Below are 22,793 nucleotides of genomic sequence, written 5' to 3' on the forward strand. Positions count from 1 at the left end.
GTGTGTGTGTGTGTGTGTGTGTGTGTGTGGTGTGTGTGTATGTACTAGTGTGTATGTACCGTATGTGTTTTTAGAGGACGGGTGGGGAGTGACAATGAATGAATCCTACAGTTTACCTTCATTGTAATGTCACACCAGTGAAGAGTTTCCGTGGAAGGCTTTGACTCACTCTGGGCCTAGCCTGGTTACTGAGAAAGGGACTGGTACACAGTGGAATAACCCTTGGACCTAAGTGGTGGCGTGTAGCAGTGACACTTGTGGTCAGATCGGCCCCATGCAAATATTTCCCACTTCCTGCTTGGCTAGAGAGGCTCTGAAACAAACACAGGTGAGTGTTCAAATCAGACAGAAAGCAGCCTTCAGAGTTTTGCCAGTCTAAATGGTTTCACTAATAATTTAAACTAGCTTGTATGTGAGTGTGTGTGTGTGTGTGTGTGTGTGTGTGTGTGTGTGTGTGTGTGTGTGTGTGTGTGTGTGTGCAACTGTGGATGTGAGCATGCTGGTACTGGTGCCCACAGTAAGTGAGTTTTCTGTCGTTTTGAGCGTTTGTCTTTTCCCTCTCACACAATACAGCACACCGAGGAGTAACAGGTTTAGCTCAGGTGTCAGGTATCATGCATGACTGCAGGGGGTGATTGTACCACACGTGAAATTTGCACAGGGTGTGCTGTTTTACATTCTTTGGATTTTAGTGTCACCCATGGAAAGATTGCACAAAAAGCAGATACATATCACTGTCTTATCAGTACTTTAAAATCCACCTTTGTGTGTGGAGCTGTGGAAGTGAGAGTGCAGAGTATGGGGCAGTGCTATTGGGTTATGTAGATACGACACCTTTGGCAGCTAAGGCCCTGTTTACACTTCGCCCAGGACGCATTTTAAAACCAAGTGTAAGCGGGGCCTAAGAAGTGTGCAGACCAGGGTGTTGCCTAGAAGGGAAACTCAGCTAAACACATATTGGGAAAACATGAAGAAAGGACCAGAGATGGCTGCATGTAGTTTTGGGGGGTGTAGTTTATTCTGAGGATGGCTGTCTGTAGTTTTGGGCAATGTAATTTATTCTTGGGATTGATGTGTGTAGTTCTGGGTAGTGTAGTTTGTGCTGGGGGTGATGGGATAACTGTGTGTGGTTCTGGGTAGTGTAGTTTGTGCTGGGGATGGTGGAAGAGCTGTATGTAGTTCTGGGTAATGTTTTTCATTATGTAGGTGGTGGGATTTTTAATAAATAAATATGCATATTTTTCATTGTGCATGTGGGCTGATGGAGAAGCTGGCTACATATTAATATTTCCTAAGTTAATATGTCAAAGTTCCTTCTTTTTACACATTGGTACATGATCAAGTGGTTTATTTAATAGTTTCCACTGTTACCAAACCTACTGGATTCAAATTCAGTTCAACTGCATTTACTTAACTAACTAAAGGTCAGTCAGCCAAATTCTGCCTCAGCGTGTATGGGTCAGGGTGAATACTGCTACCAAACCTGAATGATTATAAGACCAAAACTAGCATTAAACTCCAAATGGCATTAACCTGACAAGCTGACATTTGTGATTAACATGTTGCTGTGGAGAACAATTACTGCAAATTTTGGTGTCATTATTCAAACCTAATAAACACATTGTGCCTTGGACCAATACAATCAGCCATTTGCCATCATTCAGATACTTTTTATAGGTATTTTTCTATTCAGATTTGTATCATATAGGTACACATTTTATGATTATACAACGAGCTACTAAAATAAAACTATAACTATAAAGCGTGATCTTTTGTCTCTCTCATGTGCAATTATGTATGTGGAAGTATATTTCAGTTTTATATAATTGGGCATGTGGAGTTTTACCTGCATGTGTGCAGTGTGTGCTAGCATTATATTTGTAATGATACATAAAATGGCTGGAGAAAGTATTCACCCTCTTGGAGTCTTACCACATTTTGTGTGTTACAACTTGAAATTTTAATACATATGAATGGATTGTTTCCCTACAATAAACAAAACATACTGAGCACTTTAATGGGGGGAAATTTACATTTATTCATTTAGCAGACGCTTTTATCCAAAGCGACTTACAAAGGTTTCAGTTCTTTACAATGTTATCCATGTATACAGCTGGATATTTACTGAGGCAATTGCAGGTTAAGTACCTTGCCCAAGGGTACAGCAGCAGTGTCCCAGCGGGGATCAAACCGGCAACCTTTCGGTTACGAGTCCTGCTCCTTAACCACTATGCTACACTGCCACCCATTTGTTTTTATTGAAAAAGAAAATTATATGAAAAATATAAAATGGAAAAATCAAGCTTGTATAAGGATTCACCTCCTTAAGTTATTTTGTTTTTAGTGCTTAGTTGCTCCCACTTTTGCAGCAATTACAGCCTCAAGTCTTTCATGGTACATTTTCACAAGGTTTGCACATTTTGTGGGGTTCATTTTTGCCCACTTTGCTGTAGTTGTTGCGCATTGGGACTAGCAGTGGATGGCAATCTTCAGCTCCTGCCACAGATTTTCTACTGGGTTTATGTCTGGACTGGCCACTGTTGGACATTCACTTTCTTTTTTTAGCCACTTTAGGGTTGCTTTGGCTCTGTGTTTGGGGTCATTGTCCTGTTGAAAGATGAATCTCCATCCCAGTTTCAGGTCTTTTACAGTCGACTCTAGGTTTTGCTGAAGGATCTGCCAATATCTGTTTGCATATGTTATTCCTACGATTGTAACAAGCCCTTTGACTTCATATTTCATTGTATGGAATGCCCAATGATGGGATCTCACACAGACAGATGTATTTAATTTTACAAAGACAGATGTGCTCAATGTAAACTGCTGAACACTTCAGCTGGAGACCAGCCAACAATTTGTGTGAATTGTGAAGGCAATTGATTTTTATTTATTTTATTTTATTTATTTATTAATGTTATTGCTAAGGGGGGGGGGGGGGGGGGGAAAACTTTTCCAGTGAAGATTTTCTTTTAAAAAATGTTTAACTTCTGTGCTCTTAGCACATAATTTGATCAAGGTTTTAGGTTGTGACACAACAAAATTGCATTTATATGTCAGTCTCATATGTTGTCTCAACACAATGTTTGGCACTGACACTTATTTACACGTGGGTAGTGCTGTTCTGTCTGTGGAGCTTGTCCTTCTAGATAAGGGTGTCTGCCAAATGACAATAATATTATATTATTAGCATGACATTTTGAATCTAGATTGGCCCTTCAGTTCAAATGTCAAAGGTCAAAATTTTGATTATTATGTAAAACCTCTTTGTCAGGCCCTTTTCCTGGCAACTGTACTGACTGTACCAATGTAAGATTAGTTAAGCATTGTGAACAAGCACATTTTTTTGGAAAAAAAAAATCAGTTGCTCTGTTTAAGTTGAGGTGGGGTTTGGAGCTGACAATACTGGTTTTACAAGCAACTGTTCCTGTGCCTCTGCATTCCAAACACACACCCATTTGATTTGTGCAACACCTTTTTGATCAATGGCATAATTCCTTGTGTGTTGTTTAATATTTTTGATTCTAGACATCACAACAAATACTTGTGAGGAGAAACGAAAAGGAAAAAAAACACTTGGTTCCATAAACACTTGGTTCATTCTATTGAAAGAGGAAAAGCCCTGGGGGATCTGGGCTTGCACACTAGGAACTGTCAGTAATGAAATCAATTAGTTTACTGTTTGAGTGAGGATTTTTTGTACCTGCTGTCAAGAGACAGATACAATAGTAACCTCTGTTCAAAATGTATATGTTAATTCACAGTGAAGTGATGAATAGTCTGAAGTACTGAAGTGAGTTAATTCATCCAAAGAGTTTGGAATGCACAAAGCAGTTTCAAGCTTGGGTTCACATTATCAACAATGTGTGGTTGCCTGGCAACAGGGAGGTCGCAGCGGCTGCTGAACTGGGCTGTGTGTGTGTGTGTGTGTGTGTGCGCATATGTGTGTACAGTATATACATGTATATGTATGTGATATGAGTGGTCTCTGCAAGACTTTCAAAGAACTGAAAGAACAGCTGAGCTGATATCCTTCTATCCCTGTGTGCACCTCTCTGAGTCCACAGCTCTGTTTCTCCCTGAACTAGTACAGAGAGAAATGTATTCTTCTCTTCCAGGAATTCTTATTACTACAGTTAAAATTAATCATGGATGGTATTGAAATAAAAATATTTTAGCCTATTTATTGTCCCAGAGTGTGGGCTTCTTCTGTCCCACTGCATCATGGGAGATGTGGTTTTCACTGCTACCTGCACTATGATTCCTCTGTCTCTCTGTCTCAGCTCAAACAGATATTGCTTCTCCCCCTTTCTGCCTCCCCCATCCTCCTTATCTCCTCCCTTGGGAGGTGCTGACAATAGCTGGCTGTGCGAGTCTGCAGCTGGGGGATGGGGGGGTTGCATGAGGGGCACCTCGAGGGTCTGGTCATTGTCTCCCTTCCAGACGCGCAAAGCCCCCTTTGTCCAATCAGCTACGCAGTCTCAGCCGCGCAGTCGCTGCGCTCTTCTCCATCGCACTGCTGGGGCCGTTGGGGGAGCAGGTGATCAGCATCTTTATTTAGAGTCGCAGCCTGGGTCATGTGACCGCAAAATGGTGGAGGCAGGGGGATGCTGAGAGAGACAGAGAGAACGACGGAGAGAGACAGAGAGCACGACTGAGAGAAAGGCAGAGAGAACCGAGTCAGCATCACATGCTCTGAAACCAGGGGAGGAAAAGGCAAAGGAGCGCTGATTTTGGTCTTTAAAGCGGTGAGTCCTTCCCTCAGTATAGCCACAGCGATGGGGGGGGCCGTTCAGGGAAAACACAGCTGGGTGATGCAGAGATTGTGCTGTGATGGCGCTGTTGTTGTTGCTGCTTTTGATGTAGCTTGTGTGTATGTGTGTGTGTGTGTGTGTGTGTGTGTGTAAGAGAGAAAGACAGAGAGAGGAAATGCTCTGTGAGAGCACAATGTCTTCTCGTTGTTAAAATGTGAGCGTCTACACTAATGTGTTGCCAGTATCTGCCGTTCAGTGTAGCGCAGAGGGCTTTTGGTCTAGAAAACATCTTTGCTCTCTGATGCATTAAAACACCAATAACCCATACATGGCAGTACTGTTTACTTTCTCTTTATCATGAGGGTTGATTGGCAGGGTGTGTGTGACAGGATGCATTGAAGTAGAATTGGAACGTGGTGATATAACAGATTCTCTGCTGTGAAGGATTAGCGATAGGAGAAACCAGAAAGGCAGTAATGCTCAAATAAACCATCTATGTCTTTAAACCAGAGCCCGGATCTCAAATCACTGCAACATTTGGGCAAAGCATAATCGTTGGTATGAATGTGAGTGTATGAGTGTGGTGAGAGAGAGAGACAATGTGTGTGTAAGTGTGTGTACGCATGTGAGTGTTCATGTGTGTATGAGAGAGAGAGAATGTGTGTGTATGTGAGTGTGGGTATGGATGTGAATGTATGTGTGTGTGAGAGAGATTGAGGAAGAAAGCATGTATGTCTGTGTGTGAGTATTGTTAGCATGTCTCTGTGTTTATGTCTGTATTCATTTGATTATGTGTGTGAATATGATCATGATGTATGATGTGAGCATGTGAATGTGTATCTGTGAGAGTGTGTGTGTGTGTGTGTGTGTGTGTGTGTGTGTGTGGCGTGTGTGTGTGTGTGTGTGTGGCGTGTGTGTGTGTGTGTGTGTGTATCTGTGAGTGTGTGTGTGTGTGTGTGTGTGTATCTGTGAGTGTGTGTGTATCTGTGAGTGTGTGCGTATCTGTGAGTGTGTGTGTGTGTGTGTGTGTGTGTGGCGTGTGTGTGTGTGTGTGTGTGTGTGTGTGTGTATCTGTGAGTGTGTGTGTGTGTGTGTGTGTGTATCTGTGAGTGTGTGCGTATCTGTGAGTGTGTGTGTGTGTGTGTGTGTGTGTGTGGCGTGTGTGTGTGTGTGTGTGTGTGTGTGTGTGTATCTGTGAGTGTGTGTGGCGTGTGTGTGTGTGTGTGTGTGTGTGTGTATCTGTGAGTGTGTGTGTGTGTGTGTGTGTGTGTATCTGTGAGTGTGTGCGTATCTGTGAGTGTGTGTGGCGTGTGTGTGTGTGTGTGTGTGTGTGTGTGTATCTGTGAGTGTGTGTGTGTGTGTGTGTGTGTGTGTATCTGTGAGTGTGTGCGTATCTGTGAGTGTGTGTGTGTGTGTGTGTGTGTGTGTGTGTGTATCTGTGAGTGTGTGCGTGTGTATGGGTATTTGCTGCAGTATCCTCTTCCTCCTTGTGTGTTTACAAACTCAGCAGTTTGAAGGTTTGTCTCCTGCTGGCTTTACTTCACAAGTCTAACAGTTTGCCAGTGTTTGTGTTCAAGTGTTTCCCAGGTCTCTGCTCTAGTACACATCACCTTTACAAGTTCCATTGAAATGGGTACCATATCGTGCATGTGTGTGTATGTGTGTGCACGCATGTGTCCATATATGCATGTGGGTGTGAGCGCAGAAAAATCCTATCTGTATGGAATAATCACTATGGAAATGTGTGGAAATGGAGACGGTCTGTGGTCTCACAGTGGACACGCATCTCTCTGTGGACATCTCATGTGGTGCTGTACATAGCATTTGTGCAAGCCCCACCCATCTCTGAGACCCCCAGCTGCTAAATGAATTCTCCTTTTTCCTTTGTGCTCTTTGGGGCTCTGAGAGGGGTAGAACCACAGCAGAGCTGGAGGCCTGGTGAAATACACTGGCCAGCATTTGGAATGATCTGTTGGTGAGATGCCATGTTTTGTAAAAACCCAAAGAGTTAACACATTTGCGTCACTTTTGCATCTTAATTGAAAATCTTAAGTGTTGTCTACTCAGTCTGATTGCAGTGCGCGGTGGAGCTAGCTAAGGCAAATGTTACCTTTACCAGCTCAGTACCATCCGTCTGTTTTTCTCTTACAAAACCTGCTAAAAGCCATGCGCTGCTGTGTATGTGTGCGTGCATGCATGCAGCAAAATCTTGCCTAGGGCCAGCCCTGAAAGTGTGCACGTATGAGAGTACAAGCGTGCAAGCTTGTTTGTGAGACTGTGTGTCTGTTTGTTGTGAGAACAGAGTTGTGCAACAGAATGACAGACACAACACAAGGACATAGTTTTAAAGGGGGAGCACTGTCAAGAATAGCAGGAAAACCAAAATGTAGCAACAAATACAATCTCCATTCTTTAAACTAGCTGGATGGTGGTGGTTCGTCTGTAAAACTGGCCAGCTAAGCTTGCGATCAGTGAAGCAAACAAATCCGAAGCAGCAGGCAAAAAGAGTAATGAAATAATGGTCCAGGTTCAAAACACCAATTCTGTTTCATAGACAAAAAAGGTTCAACACACAGTCAAAAATCCTAGTACTAGCAACTCACCAAAGCTCACCCTACACACTCCCTAAATGGTACTTTACACAAGGGAGATGTAAATAAGGCATGGATTGCCTTCAGGTCAGCTTTGCCAGAATGGCTGGAAAGTGTGGTCTAGATCCAGTCAACCAGGGAGTGGAACCACTTTGAGGGCTTGTTCCTGTTGCAGTGTGTGTTTGTGTGTGTGTGTGTGTGTGTGTGTATGTGTGTTTGAGTGACATGTTGTCTCTCTGTCCTCCTGCAGGACTGCTCTGGATGATGTTGCGATGGATGTCCCTCATGAAGATGGCATGATGAGTCCTGATGAGGCAGAGAGCAGGCCAGGTGACCCACCCTCTTCCCTCCCTGATAGGAGTTTGTCTTACTATATGTCTTTCCAGGCACTATCCAGGGGCACGCCCAGAAGGAAATTTTTGGTCAGATTGCTCTAAAATGGCTCATCTTGGTGAAAATTAGGGGCAGAGCGATAATTTGTTCTTCAATCAATCAGGCAATGAATGCTATATAATACAAGCTTACAATTGTTACTTACAATTTAAGTCCATTTTCATTTGTGTAAATATTTTCCTACACATTTTGAAACACTTAACACAAAGGAAAAACTATGGACATCCATGTTATCAAGACCAGGGTTGCAGCATCAAAGAAAAACTCATTTCCACTGAGGACAAAGGAAGAAAATAACAGAGGTTCTCGTCTTCATTTACACACAAAATGTCTTATACTACTTAAGGATTATAATCTGAGAATGCAATGAACATTCAAAATGCTTACCATTTGATGACAGCACAACTTTCTGGAGTTCCCTATCTGCATATGTCTTGGTCTAGAATTGGAGCAACTGACTGTATCTTGCTCCTGTGCGTTGTGTGTCTCCCAAAACTGAATGCTGTCCTCTCACTGCAAACTACCTACTGCCAATAAAAATAACTATGGTATTTAAGGAATGAAAATAAATAGTACAAGGTTTGCAGTGGGGATTAAGTGATGGAGGTAGTATTGTTCTGTGCATGTGGGTAAATGTGCACAGTGTAATGGAACAGTTGCAATATGTTGGTTTCGGCTGATGAGACACCTTATCTCACTGAAATGAAACTCGATTGGAGCGATGGAAAACTGGAATCGCTAGGAAAACTAGTTACCCAAGTTAACATCAACAGCCTACAAGACAGTGTACATGGTGGTGACCAGGGGTTAGAAAGGTCAAGGCAGTGGAACCTTTTGCTTCCATTTAATGTTTAAGATTTTTTAAATTGCTTATTGTTGATGTCCACTTTTTATCCATGGCAATGTGCATAAAAAAAGTTAATAGAATCATCAGCGGTTGGTTGGTCTCGAAGATATACTACAATCCTTTGTATGACATCATATAGAATGGGGATGGTGTTTACTGCAATATGTATATTGTGTGAATTATCCATGTTGTGTGTAGAATATAGTGGAGTATGGATACTGTCTTGAGTGTTTAGTGGAGTATATATACTGTATTTTGTGCATTGTTGACGAGGAGACTATTATATCGATAATCAGATACTACACATACCATTGTATCAGAGTATAAATACTGTGTGTAGAGTGTAGTGGAGCATGGATACTGTGTACTGTGTATTGTGGAGTATGGATAATGTGCTTAGAGTATAGTGGAGTTTGAATGTTGTGTGTTCCAGCTCCCCCTTCTTCTCTGGAGCTCCATGGCGCCCACCCCCAGAGGAAGAAGCTCTCGGCACCAGAGATAAACCTGTCCCTGGACCAGAGTGAGGGCTCCATCCTTTCCGATGATGCCCTGGACACACCCGATGACCTGGACATCAACGTGGACGAGCTGGACACGCCCGATGAGGCTGACTCACTCGAGTACACCGGCCATAACACTGAGCTAGAATGGGAGGGTGAGTCACATTCACATTCACACACAGACACACACACACAGACACACACACAAACACACACACACATACATATATATATACACGCAAACACACATGAACACAAACACTGATAGCTATGTACTCTGTGTGTGTGTATACTGTACATAGAGAGAGTAGGCTGAGTGGAATTGACTGGTAGGTTGGCTGAACTGAAAAATTAGTTGAATCTTGCCCCTGGCATATTCAGTTAATGCATTAAAACATGACCTCAACCATGAGAAAATGGACTTGACCCTGCAAGAGAGTTCTCCAATACATTATTAATCTCCGATACATTATTATACAAGTTGTGAGAGCTAATTTAACAGTTTTAAGGGTTCCACTACTCTTTGCTGACAGTATATTGTAACACTAACTTGGCTGTGCAATGTCTGTTAGTTTTACATCTTGGAAAAACTGATACACCAGGCCTGTGGTCCAGGAAGTGTGTTAAAAGGCACTGGCTGATTGTAAGAGGAAATGAAGCCTCAGGCAAGGCGTGCCAGAGGGTCTTGAAGCAGCTGTCCCTGCATGCAGGTCTGTTGGTTGCATGGCATTTTCTACTGTATGTACAACATTTCCATAGGCAAAATTATTGTTGTTAAGGACATGTTTATGGCACTAATATATTATATGAATTGTAAACATTTAATTATTTCATTGACAAACCTTTTAGAGGTGCTTACTTTGAGGTTTAGAGGGCAGTACAGTGGATGTCACACACGTGACCCAGTGTGAGAGAAGTGACAAAGCAAGTTCACTGCAGCGAAAGATTTCTCCCCCAGGGCCCTGGCGTACATACCATCCTCCTTACATCTCAGTGGCAGGAGAAAACATGTTTGATTTATTTATATCACTGTGGTAGTCTCAGGAAAAATGTCACTAATTTTCAGAGAATCCTTTGGTCAGTAACAAAGAAGTATTTAACATTATATAATATTACCAAATCACATATTGTATAAAACATGGGAGTTTCATTCCATTACATTAATGGCATTTAGCATTTAGTTCTTATCCAGAGCTACTTACACAGGGTACAATTTTTACACATTATCCATTTATACAGCTGGATATTTCCTGAAGCAATTCTGGGTTAAGTACCTTGCCCAAGCAGTGCTCCAGTGAGGAATCAAACCAGCAACCTTTTGGTTACGAGCCCTGATCACTTCCACTATGCTACACAGTCACCCCTTATCAGTTTAGTCTGATCTGTTTCATATGTACATGATAGATGAGACACACAGATATGTCACTGCACTCTAAAACTACACTGAGAGTCAGAGAAAATTCTTATTGATTCCAGTTCAGAGGAGAACAGAAGGCTGTTTCTATGCAAAGTCATGAGTTTGTTAAGCAGTCACAACGTATGAGTCTCATTATTAGGGAGGCTCTAGGTGCTGCATTTGTGACCCCTCTAAGCACAGCGGGGGATGGTCCCATTTGAATACATCTGTCATCTGTCAGGTGATGTGTCACATCATCTTGGAAACAGCTACCAGGGTGTTGAGACTTGGTGGGTTCTCCAACCAGTGTGTTGGAGAACCCACCATTACTTAATAATGTCTCCATAGCGATATGCTTGTTTATCAAGGCTCTGTGCAAGACTTGGTAGCCAAGTGGGATAATGGTCCATAAACAATAACATTATTACAAAGGTTTATACAATAATGCAATAAACATTCTTGGCAATGAAAGCACCTGCCCAGTTTAAGCCTCCCAAGCCTGACAGCATGTTACCAGTCCCTCATGAGCTGGTCACTGTAAATGTGGGTCCAGGATGACACCCAGGGAGGGTAACAAGGTGACCCACAGCAACAGCAAACTTCCTGTGTATGATATGGTCTCCAGTGTACCTGCATGTCCCAGTTTTTGCGTGGCACCAAACAGCATTGTTTGGTCTTGTGAGGGTTCAGTGAGAGTTGGCTGCCCACAAACTAAGGAGCGCTGTTCATGTCTTTGAGCACAGGTTCTCTACATTTCCCTGGTGGGCTTTGCTGAAAAATACAAAGCTATTGTAATCAGGTCTATCTGTGCCCTTATAAATAAAATTGTGGTTTTTGTGATTATGATTTTACATGCTGAAATCATCAATTTAAGGACCAACACCAAAGTGTTTCATTGTTGTTGCAGAGGAATCACTTTATTAATTTACTGCACTTCTGTGTGATGTTTAATGACTGACAGTAACAGAGTAGTATACTGTATTTCTGCAACAGAATCTCAGGCAGCCAGTCAGGAAGTGCCCAGGGAGTCCAGGGAGGCTATCCCAGAATACAGTGCAGAGGAAGAGAGGCAGGACACACGACTGTGGCGGACTGTCATCATCGGCGAGCAGGAACATCGTATCGACATGAGGAGCATCGAACCCTACCAGAAGGTCATCTCACATGGAGGTGAGGGGGTGGGAGGGAGAAACCACAAGACAGTGCAGGCCTGCTCTCAGATATCCAGCCCTCAGGGGGGGAACAGAACACAATAAAGTAACGTACTTTTAAAAAAGGCTTTTTACTTCCTTCTGCCTTTTTAAAAATAAGCTATTCTGTTATGATAAACATGTAAGATCCAATCAGGTTATAAGGTCAAAGAAAGGTATTGAGTCCATTCCTTATTATGTGCACATTATAACATATTTTTAAAGGTTATGTTATTTCTGGTACACTATCATACAGTATATTGTGTTTGCCAGCAGTATACATATCATTGGTTTAGTGCATACACCGTGAAAAAGTGGGACAGATGTGATACTCTTCTACTTGTTGATAAAGCATGCCATGAAATGCCAAAATGATGTTCTCTCTCACACCACTAAGGTTACTATGGAGACCTCAATGCCATCATCGTCTTTGCCGCATGCTTCCTTCCCGACAGTAGCCGAGATGATTATCATTACGTCATGGAGAACCTCTTCTTGTGAGTAAAGCTTAACCATATTGTGAGCTCTTCCTGTGAGTAAAATTCATAATACTGTGAGCTATTCCTGTGAGTAAAGTTTAATAATACTGTGTGCTCTTCCTGTGCGTAAAACCCAACAATACTGTAAGTTTTTCTTCTTAATAAAGCCTGACAACACTCTAAGCTCTCCATGTGAGTAAAGCTCAGCAATACTGTTTCTGTTTCTAAGGCATAACAAGACTTGTAGCTTTTAACTGTGAGAAAAGCTTTACTGTTTGCTTTTTTGTATAAGAAAATATTGCAGTAGCTGTTACAATATTATTATTATAACAGCTGTTCCTGTGAATGAAGTGTAGTGGGCTGTGAAGAATATCACAAGGCTTTAATCCTTTACTTTGAACATAGTGTCATGATGCTGTGAGCTCTTTCTAAGAGTAAAGCTTCATAGTGCCCTTGAGCTGTGCAGAGGCAGTAGAGGATAATGTGTCACATGTTGCAAGAGTTTGTACCTGCATAAATGAATGTTATTTATACAGCGACGTGCACCTTATCTTCCTGCTGTACCAGGAATGAGCACTTAATCCCATTAACTTCAGTAAAGTCCAACTGTAGAAATGGATGGATGGAGGTGTCTGTGTGGACAAGCTAAGAAATATATTTAACACGTAGGTGTTTAAGTCATTCATTATTAATTTTAGCATCCATTACCCAGGTTGATGCTTTCATCAAGGGGCACGTTCCCATCTAACATTTAAACAGCCACACTTTAGTGAAGTTTACGATACTGAGTGGGTCTTTGCAACATTCGAGTTAAAACACTAGCTAGAATTTCCATAGCAGTTAAATTGCCGGCTCAGCGTGAGCCTGATTCTTATATCTGGTGTCCCAAGGCCTGCGGTTGATTTGATAGGGAGGCTCAGTAACAGTATTGTGGAGCCAAAGGAAAGGTGTGAGGGTGTGTTAATGGCCCCTGGCTACAGGTATGTGATCAGCACACTGGAGCTGATGGTGGCAGAGGACTACATGATTGTGTACCTGAATGGAGCCACACCCCGAAGGAGGATGCCGGGACTGGGCTGGCTGAAGAAGTGCTACCACATGATAGACAGGAGGTAAGAACACATGTACACACACTGCACAGTACACACACACACACACACACACACACACACACACACACACACACCACAGACTCAACAAAATAACCAGGTGTCACTACTACAAACAAAACATACACAGGTATTTATCAGATATCCATCAGAAGCTGATGCCAATAACAGAATGTCTTTGATGCCGTGTGGCCTATGTAACCACATGGCAATACAAAAATGCAAATACCTTATACATACACATGCACTCACCCACACACACACCCAACACACACTTGACAAAAAGCTTTCAATAATGAAGACATACACAATCATTTATCAGATAGCTATCAGATGCTGATGCTAGGCAAGTCAGACATCAGTATCGGAATGTCTTTGATGTCGTGTGGCCTATGTAACCAAATGGCAGTTCAAAAATGCAAATACCTTATACACACACACGCACACACAGACACATAAATGCAGAAATATGCAAACATGCTTACAAACACACACATATATTTGTAGAAACAAACATAAATATACATGTCAAGGTGTCCAACTCAAGGCTACCATTATGTCACACTGAGGTGTTACATAAGTGTAGTCCATCATCATCATCATCATCATCATCATCATCATCAGGAGAGATCAGATGCACACACATACACACGTACTCTCAATCTGTCTCTGTATGACACATCTGCTCTCACTGGTAGCTGTATTTCTCTCTTTATTCTGCAGACTCAGGAAGAATTTGAAATCCTTCATCATCGTTCACCCCTCCTGGTTTATCAGAACCATCCTGGCTGTGACCAGACCCTTTATCAGGTACAGGGGTTAAAAATAGTCATTACTGCCTTTCAGATAGACTCATCAGACCATTTACCAGGTATTGATGATCTGACTCCAGCATGTCTCTGACTCCCCTGAGTCTCTCTGACTTGCATGTTGTCTGATTCATGTGTGTCTCAGACTCTTCTGAATCTCTGACTCTCTGTCTTTCGCAGTTCGAAATTCAGCAGTAAGATTAAGTATGTGAACAGTCTGGCAGAGCTGCGGGAACTCATTCCTATGGAGTATGTGCATATTCCTGACAGCATCGTCAAGTGAGTGGGACTTTTTTTTCTTAAAAGTCAAAATTGTCACACCCCCGGGTCAACATCATGAGCTCTGGGTGTCTAGAGTGGGGTGCTGTAGGTGGTAAACATATATCCCATATCCTGGTTTCCCAGGATATAACACAATCCAGACAAGGTCATGGTTCAGCATAGTTAACATGTTGTTTTGTGTACCACAGAGCCCTGTGTACAAATTACACCTTTGCTTTAGTCGGTGTATTTGCCCCTGAGGATTCCTAGAGAGACTTAAACATAGGCTTGCTAGGATTTTATTTTTATTGGAAATGACTGTAATATTCTCCAACACAGTTGTCCTGTCATGACAACCTATGGCTTTCCTGAGAAGTAAAAAGTACCTTAAACAAACACAATGGAAATTTGCCTGAATATTTCAGTGAAGTCCTTTTCTGCAGGCACAAACTTATGCTTTGATGTGTTCAGTATAGCAGCAGTGTGGTGTATTGGTAAGGAGCAGGGTTCATAACCAAAAGATTTGATTCCCCACTAGGGCACTGCTGTTATACCCTTGGGCAAGGTACTTAACCTACAATTGCCTCAGTAAATATTTAGCTGCATAATAGATGAAATTGTAACCTACGTAAGTTACTCTGGATAAGAGTGTCTGCTAAATGACAATAATGTAACGCAAGGTAGTGTTCATGCTTTCTATTTCCATACCTTCTCAGTGCATGCAGTATACAGACTATATGCCATAAGAATGTAGATTTTGGCTTGGGGTGTATATATATTGTGCAGTCTGGCACAAGGCTATGCTTTCTTGTGGAGCTTTCAGTGTTCATACTTTATTTGCCAGAACCTTGTCGTAAGGGGTTGTCTGGGAAATTAAAGACAATTAAAACCACAATCAAAGGCTGACAATGAACATTTATTCTCCAAAAAAATAATCCTTGCAAGCCTATGTCAAAACCAGGTATGATTGTACTGTGTGCAAACTGCATTATTTGCTATGAAAATACACAGTATGTACATTGTGACTTATAAAAGCTTTTTAAATATGTTACACAATTAGTGTCCCTTCAGAGGCTAATTGTGTGTTGGTCCTGTTATTCTCCTTTGTCCTGCACTGCCATTGATGTGCATGGGTCACAGTGCTGTGCAAACACAGCCAAGAAGCCTCTCCCAAAGCACAGGGCACTCTGGTCTGTGCATAGCAGACTAAAGGAGAAAGGACTTCTCCTTTCCCCCCTATGCACTGCAGGGGTGCTATCCTACAGTATAAGTTGTACTGTATTGCCTGAGAAATATGTTTGCACCTCGCTGGGTCCTATCATGGCCTGATTGATACTTCTCTGTTTCACTACCCATGGTGCATATGCAAATTTGTGAAGTGTGAGCAGTGTTCCATGCGCGGGCTCCATGGCAACTGCTGCACCCTTGCAGTATTTTGAGCGGGTGTAGTGTAAGCTCCAGTGCAGAGCTGAACCCACACTCCTTCCTAATGCCCCATCACCTGACTGTGCTCCTTCCCGCCTTTTCCCTGGAAGGTACGAAGACCAAAGGGGTATTAAACGATTTGCATGCATGAGGTAAACCGCAGCCTGTGTCTACTGACCGTTTGATGAATGTTTGTATAAACCCCTGCCCCTGACCCCCCCGACCCCCCTGACCCCCCTGACCCCCCTGACCCTCCTGACCCCCCTGACCCCTCTGCTAGCACTAACGCCCCCCTTCAGGTCATGCTGATATCATGGCCACGCCTACTGCTGGTGAGGCTGTGCTTCCAGCCATGCCTGCATGAACAATCCTCAGTGGCAAATCTTGCAGCTGAAAAAAAAAATGGCACCTTGGACCTTTCTGGAACCTGCTTCATAACCCTTCCCCACTGGCATGCACTACCCGTGGTTTCTGCTTTGCTGTTTCTTTCGCTCCCCTGACTGTATGCCTGCCTTCTCTTTTTGTTTTTCTCTTTTCTAATTAACCTTTGAACTCCAGACTGGACGAAGAGCTGAAGGAGGCAGCAGAGACTGCTAAGTAAGAGCCAGGATGTCTCATTTTCTCTGTGTCTGTCTGTTTGTCTTTGTCTCCTTTCCTCTTTCTCTTTCATATTCAAACTCACACTCAGCTATGCTTTATTGGTGTGACTTCTCAAAATACAAAATTGCCAAAGTCTCTAGTAACTAGTTGGAGAAAATTGTCAGGTCCAAAGATTTATTTAAGTAACAGATCTATCTATCCATACCACTGTCGTCTTGTACCAGAAAGGCCAACCCGATTTTCAAGCCAATGTAATTTAATAATCCAGCATCCTCTGCTGCATTTAGGACTAATAAGACAAGGAAAAAGACATTCTTAGAGTCAGTACTAAGTCTCAGGTCATTTACCAGCTTAACTAAAGTAGTCTCGCAGATTTGATCTCGAGATCTGTCTGAAATGTGTCAGTAATGTGGTTTGTTCTAAAGACATGTCATTTAACTGAAAACCAGTTTTTCAAGAATGATGATAAAAGATCAGGATTCTGAAACAGGATTCTGAAACAAGATTCCAGGTAACTTTATAAGAGGTTTCACTATGTCAGTGTTTATTGAAGTTCAAAAAGGAGGTTGGAGTGGAAAATTATCATTCAGTCTTTACACAATTACCACAGACAAACTCAGCCTGTGGCCAGGTGCAATCCCTTTTTCAGACTCCAATCCAAATATAAGTATCACTATACCCACATCATTCATGAACCTTAACACTTTCATTGTATGGAAATTCATATCTATTGTATCTGGGACAGTGATTAAAGCGCAATTTAACAAACAGTTAAGAACATTAATTGATGTAAGAGTTGTGCGTGTGTTCCTATGAGTTCTCTTAGCCACCTGGCAACCATATCTCTGTGATAAACCAGATATGGCCTGAGTGGCAGCGGCTAAGTCCTCCACCTTACATTAATCATGTGATAAAGAGACCTTTTTGCATGAAGTTATTCTGATGTGAAAGAGAAGGGTGACAACGTGAGCAAAAGTACAGTGAGCAATAGCCAGAAAAAAATATGGTACATGCTTTAGTGACAGAAGTGCATTATAGTTAAAAGGACACATTTCAAAACTGTATAGCAAATGGTTACTTTCATGTTTCACATGCAGACTCAAAAGGCATAAGTACTGGAGCTTGGAACAAAACTAATGGAAAATGTTAATATTGAAAGTACACGGACATTGATAGTAAAGAACTGTCAGTTGCTCTGTAAAACTGTTGTTATACTGGTGGGGCTGTGCTCTCATCACCTGAGGTGAAGGTGCTTGATGCTAAAACACAGACCGTTAACACAGTGGTTAATGTCTAATCCAATTTACTGCAGATGGCATCTATGCAGGCTTGCTAAAGAGAGCATCAGTCACACATAGAAGGTTTGAGGAGAGGGCACATGTTTTGAGGAGGGGGCAGATTGAATAAGGAACAGGGCAGATTTTTCAGGGGAGGGCGCAGATTGCTTGGCGGAGAGGGAAGCTGGTCTGGCTCATGGCCTGTCTTTATCTTCTCTCTGTCTTTGCTGGTTCCAATTAACCAAAATAACTAAAACACACAACTGTGTCAGAAGGCTGAAGATAAACCTGTTTGGTTCAAGGGTGTAGCTGGATGCTACAACCCCTTGCAGTGGATATGCCAGATTCCTGATGGCAGAAATCCATTTCTATTTCTCATCACTGCTTTTTGGGGAAATGTAATTATGACAGAGGCTGACTGGCAACGAAAAGCATCCCAGGAATTTGCTATCAAGCGGCCCCAGTTTGATACACCAAATGTGAACTGACACAACATGTTTGTCAGTCAATGAATCATTAATTTAAAAAAAAAAAACACAATCTGTTAATTTGTATTGTTTGTGTTAGGCTAATATGTAAAACAATGAAACTAATTTTCCAAGGTTTTCCTCCCCATGTTTGTGTGTACAGAAAGCAAAAATTCAAAGTTGATTTAATGTGAATGATCACCTGACACCTAATTTGACTTAATAGCCTGTTTTTAAGAATTATTTAAAATATTGCAAAGCAGTCAACAGTGTTTAAACACATAGAACCAGCAAACTCTAGCCACAGGAGCACACTATATTCACACTACATATTCACACAAAGCACCCTAGCATTGAAATCCCAAGGTTAACAAAAACATTTTGTTCTTTAGTTAGTTCATTTAGTTAGTTCACAGCACATAATATGTAAGCATGACAAAGCACCTGCTCCCTGCTCACTCCTCTTTGATGTTTCTGCCTCTTCGTCACTGTTCGCATCATCACCTGCAGAAACACCTGCTTAGATAAATCCTTTATCTTAGCACTTAGATACTTTCTGTTGTGATGATAACTGCTACCTGCTGTTATGAATTGCACCAGCTGTGTCGCTGCAGCTAAGATGACCTATTGAATATCTGTATATAGGCTATATAATGCCAGGGTTGGGAAAAAAAGGCCGACCCTCAGAAGACCGGCCCACCGGGAAAATTCCCGAACTTCCTGATGGCCAGTCCGTGCCTGAATTATGACTAGGAAAGAATATTCAGCACCAGAGGTGGACAACCCAGCTTCAGAAAGTAAAAGTCCCACCACGTATTTGTTCCACCCATGCACTACACCAGCTGAGTTCAATTAGCACAACTCTTCAGCCAGGTAGAGGAGCTAATTAGTGAAATCACCCTTTAAGTGAATGGCTAGAAGAAATACATGGTAGGAGTTTACTTTCTGGGTTTTCCACCTCTGTTTAGGACTCATACGGGGCCTGCGTTGCATGCCAGTGTTTGAGACAGAAAAAAAACCTAGGAAGCCACATTTACCACAATGCTCAGTACAGAAACTAGGCCCCAAACCACTCAAGACTCAAAGTCTAACCCTGGCAGTCTCGCATGGAGATCTGTCTGAAATGTGTCAGTAATGTGGTTTGTTCTAAAGAAGTCATTTAACTGAAAACCAGTTTTTCAAGAATGATGATGAAAGATTGATGATGAAAACAAGGTCTGAAACAGGATTCTGAAACAAGATTCCAGGTAACTTTATAAGAGGTTTCACTATGGCAGTGTTTAGTGAAGTTCAAAAAGGAGGTTGGAGTGGAAAATTATCATTCTGTCTTTACACAATTAGCCAAACCAAGACAAACTCAGCCTGTGGCCAGGTGCAATCCCTTTTTACCACAATGCTCTATCAGTACAGAAACTAGGCCCTGTACATTTGTGTAAAACTTCAGAAATGACGTTCAGTCTTTTGAGGCATTTGCACACAGGACATTAGTTAGGGTAGACAAGTTAAAAATAGATGAGTGAAAATGAAATTACAGCTGCTTTTAACACCTAGGAGCTTTGAGGGTAGGGCAAAAAATGTCACATAGGCCTACAAAAGAAGTTATGAGGCCAGAAAATCTCCAAATGTCAAATGGGTATCCAGACGTTTTGCAACTCAACAGTTAACTGGATTTGTTGCAGAAATTCAAGAAGAGTCCATTAAAGAAAGAGAAGTATTTTTTCACAAGCGTGAAAGTGACAGTGCAAAAAGGGCATAAAGGCACAGCAGCATGAATAGCCACAACATAGCAACACTGTCATTCAACAGCCTCTGCATTTACCAAACAAGTTTCACACCAGACTGTCATCACAAGTGTGTCTTTTTAGCCCAAGTATAACTCATGTTCACTTATTTGTGTACTTTTACTTCATGGGATGTTGTAGTTTTACTGTAAGACATATCGTTTTACTGTAGGTTAGGGGATGATGTAGGTACGTAGTAGGGTATGTTGTAGTTTTACTGTAGGGTTAGGGTATGCTGTAGTTTTCTGTAGGGTATGTTTTAGTTTTACTGTAGGGTATATTCTAGTTTCACTGTGGGACGTGTTGTCTTACTGTAGATAGAGGCGGACACCCTGGCTTCAGAAAGTAAAAGCCCTACCATGTATTTCTTCTAGCCATTCACTAAACAAGGTGATTTCACTAATTAGCTCCTCTACCTGGCTGAAAAGTTTAATTTAAATTAAATTAAACTCAGCTGGTATAGTGTATGGGTGGAACAAATACGTGGCAGGACTTTTACTTTCTGAAGCTGGGGTTGTCCACCTCTGACTGTAGGGTTAGGGTATGCTGTAGTTTTATGGTAGGGCATGTTATAGTCTTGCTGTAGGATATGCTGTAGCTTTACAATAGGGATAGGGTATACTGTAGTTTTACTTTAGGGTATACTGTAGTTGTAGCATATGGTATAAGCATCTACTAAATGACAAAATGTACATTTAACTGTACTCCTAACAAATGTGCAGATGTAGACTGCCCCCCTCCCCCCAAAAAAAAGTAATGGTTTGAGTATGCATGACTGACTGTGTGTGCGTATGTGTGTGTGTGTCTACATGTGTCTCTGTGTGTGTGTGTCTGTGCGTGTGTCTCTTGTTGTAGGGTTATACTGTTTGTGTGTCACCTTTCTCTCTCTTTGTTTCTCTCTCTCTATCTCTCTTATTCTCTCTCTGTTTAGATACAGCAGCTTTCTGAATGGAACAGAGCCCAAACCCCCCTCCCCGCAGTAAGATTTGCATGTCTCATCTTCATGTCTGCTGTGCCCCACACCCATTAATTAAAAGAAATATACTGGTGGCTGGTGAGGTTTTCACTTTCATCTGAGCACTCTGAATGGAAATATTGGAAAAGGACACATGGACAAAGTGTATCGAGATCCTGAATTACAGGTTATTCGGGTGGATCACACCTGATCTTGTGTAGCTTATTCAGGGTGACTCTGGGAAACGGTGACATGCACTGACAGACAAATGCACACACGCACGCACGCACACACACACACACACACACACACCTTTTTTGGTGAATGCAGGCCAAAGTGGTCGAAACACCATCCTACTTTTGCACTCTGTTTCCAGAGCCTGAATCCACTTCTTGTCTGACCTCCCTTTTAGAGGTCATCTTAACTCACTCTGGAAGCTTTTCCCAGAAACTTTCAATCTGTAACTGTATGACAGCACCAGCAGTTACTGGTGATATCCTGTCCCTGTCTTGTCAATGGTCTCCTCTCAGTCCCATTAGATTCTGTGCTCTCCCATTGGTCTCTCCGTTCTCCATGTCTTTTCCACTGTGGTGTCTTCACTGTGGCAGACTTGTGCCACTGGATCAAGGAGTTATTCCAGTGAGGTCAGAGTGCTAATGTGTATTTTCTTCTTTTTGTGTTTTGCTCTCATAGAATTGATCAGACAGTCAACGGGAGCAGCTCTTAGGGGTGGTTCTCAGAACGGTGCAGCTCCACCTTCATCTGGAGACCTGACAGCATACTAACAGTCTTAAATTCCCAGCATTCTGTAGCTTATTCCGGTAAAGTAGATTGCAAAAAAGTAGAAATAAATTCATACCATGCGTGTGCTAACTTTATGGAGTAATAATAAATCGATGGCAGTGCATCAGCTTGACTGTTAAACAGCTTCCTTTTTCCTATACTCACTTTCCTTTCTTACCGTTACAACTTGCAGACTGACGCAGATGATCAAGCCTTAACCAATTACTAGAAAAGAATTTCCATCAGGAAACAACTCATAGTGCATGTTTTTGTCTTTCTTCAAATGTTAGGAGCTCCATGATGTACAAAAGATTAAAAAACACAATAGCTTTGTTCTTTTCTGCAATTAATAACACCTCATTTAGAGAATGTGAACATATATCACTTAAAGATGTGCTGACCAACTTCTTTGGGAGAGACTGTTTGAGAGGGAAATGCACTACAGTTGTCTGTCATGGATCATATTGCTGCAGTATGGTATAAAACAGCTTTGCACATGCAGTACCAGCCACAAGTTTGGACACCTGATTAAGATAACGGAAACATGCATTCAAAGACATTATGATCTAAAGGCTTTCCCTTAAAACAGAAAATGTGGAAAACTATGAGTAGATGGGTCCAAACTTTTGACTGGTACAGTATGTGTCATGGATATTTAGAACTTGTTTGTAGAAACAGAAATCAGTCAGTGAATGGTCAGGTTGACCTAATGATGCACTCACGCAACCAGTTAGTTTCAGTGCAATGCAAGTTGTTTGAAAGGACCATGATAAGCATGCAAGGTGTCATGAAAACTGAGTTATGTGATAAAAAGACATTCATAAATGTGTTATCGGTGTCTCACTAACTTGAATCAATCATAGCTTCCTTGGGGGTTGATGGTTTAGGGCACATGAAGGCCCCACCATGTACTGGTCCCTGCATTTCTGCATGCCACACATAGGAAGTAGATTATTTATCACAGGTTACCTAGAGATGGTAACCTTAGAGACAAATCACATCGATCTTCTTATCTGGATTGATGGAACTAACGAAAAGTGCACACTTCACAGAGGAGTTCCTCTTTATTTAAACCCTTTGAAAGTTTCCTCATATGCTGTAAAGAAATGTTCTTCTTCACTCTAATGCAATAAGTTGTATGACTAAATTAACTATTCTATCTAATCTAACTATCCTGTA

The 22,793-nt window shown here is 41.8% G+C and overlaps 1 protein-coding gene across 7 annotated transcripts; it reads left to right on the plus strand.

The window, feature by feature from the left end:
- Positions 1 to 267: 267 nt before the first annotated feature.
- Positions 268 to 22,793, plus strand: prune2 (prune homolog 2 with BCH domain). 7 transcript variants are annotated; one of them, XM_036527059.1, is made up of 12 exons: positions 268 to 328; positions 7,593 to 7,672; positions 9,016 to 9,237; positions 11,472 to 11,648; positions 12,066 to 12,165; positions 13,128 to 13,259; positions 13,980 to 14,066; positions 14,246 to 14,344; positions 15,862 to 15,903; positions 16,310 to 16,348; positions 20,808 to 20,855; positions 21,525 to 22,793. In XM_036527059.1, the coding sequence occupies exons 2-12, from the start codon at positions 7,615 to 7,617 to the stop codon at positions 21,556 to 21,558; spliced, it is 1,038 nt and encodes a 345-aa protein (XP_036382952.1). In that variant the 5' UTR covers positions 268 to 328; positions 7,593 to 7,614; the 3' UTR covers positions 21,559 to 22,793. The 7 variants fall into 7 exon arrangements, with proteins under 7 accessions (XP_036382952.1, XP_036382955.1, XP_036382953.1 ...); XM_036527058.1 differs by lacking the exon at positions 268 to 328 and adding an exon at positions 4,494 to 4,745; XM_036527062.1 differs by lacking the exons at positions 268 to 328; positions 20,808 to 20,855 and adding an exon at positions 4,493 to 4,745.

Source organism: Megalops cyprinoides, chromosome 4 (assembly GCF_013368585.1).
Source record: "Megalops cyprinoides isolate fMegCyp1 chromosome 4, fMegCyp1.pri, whole genome shotgun sequence".
In the NCBI taxonomy this organism is placed as follows: Eukaryota; Metazoa; Chordata; class Actinopteri; order Elopiformes; family Megalopidae; genus Megalops; species Megalops cyprinoides.

What these genes read in the sequence shown, in the direction of transcription:
- prune2 (XM_036527059.1), top strand. Translation starts at nt 7,615, where the DNA reads ATGGATGTCCCTCATGAAGATGGCATGATGAGTCCTGATGAGGCAGAG. An exon ending in TGAGGCAGAGAGCAGGCCAG is followed by an intron (nt 7,673 to 9,015) that starts GTGACCCACCCT and finishes TGTGTGTTCCAG; the next exon opens with CTCCCCCTTCTTCTCTGGAG. An exon ending in GTCATGGAGAACCTCTTCTT is followed by an intron (nt 12,166 to 13,127) that starts GTGAGTAAAGCT and finishes CCCTGGCTACAG; the next exon opens with GTATGTGATCAGCACACTGG.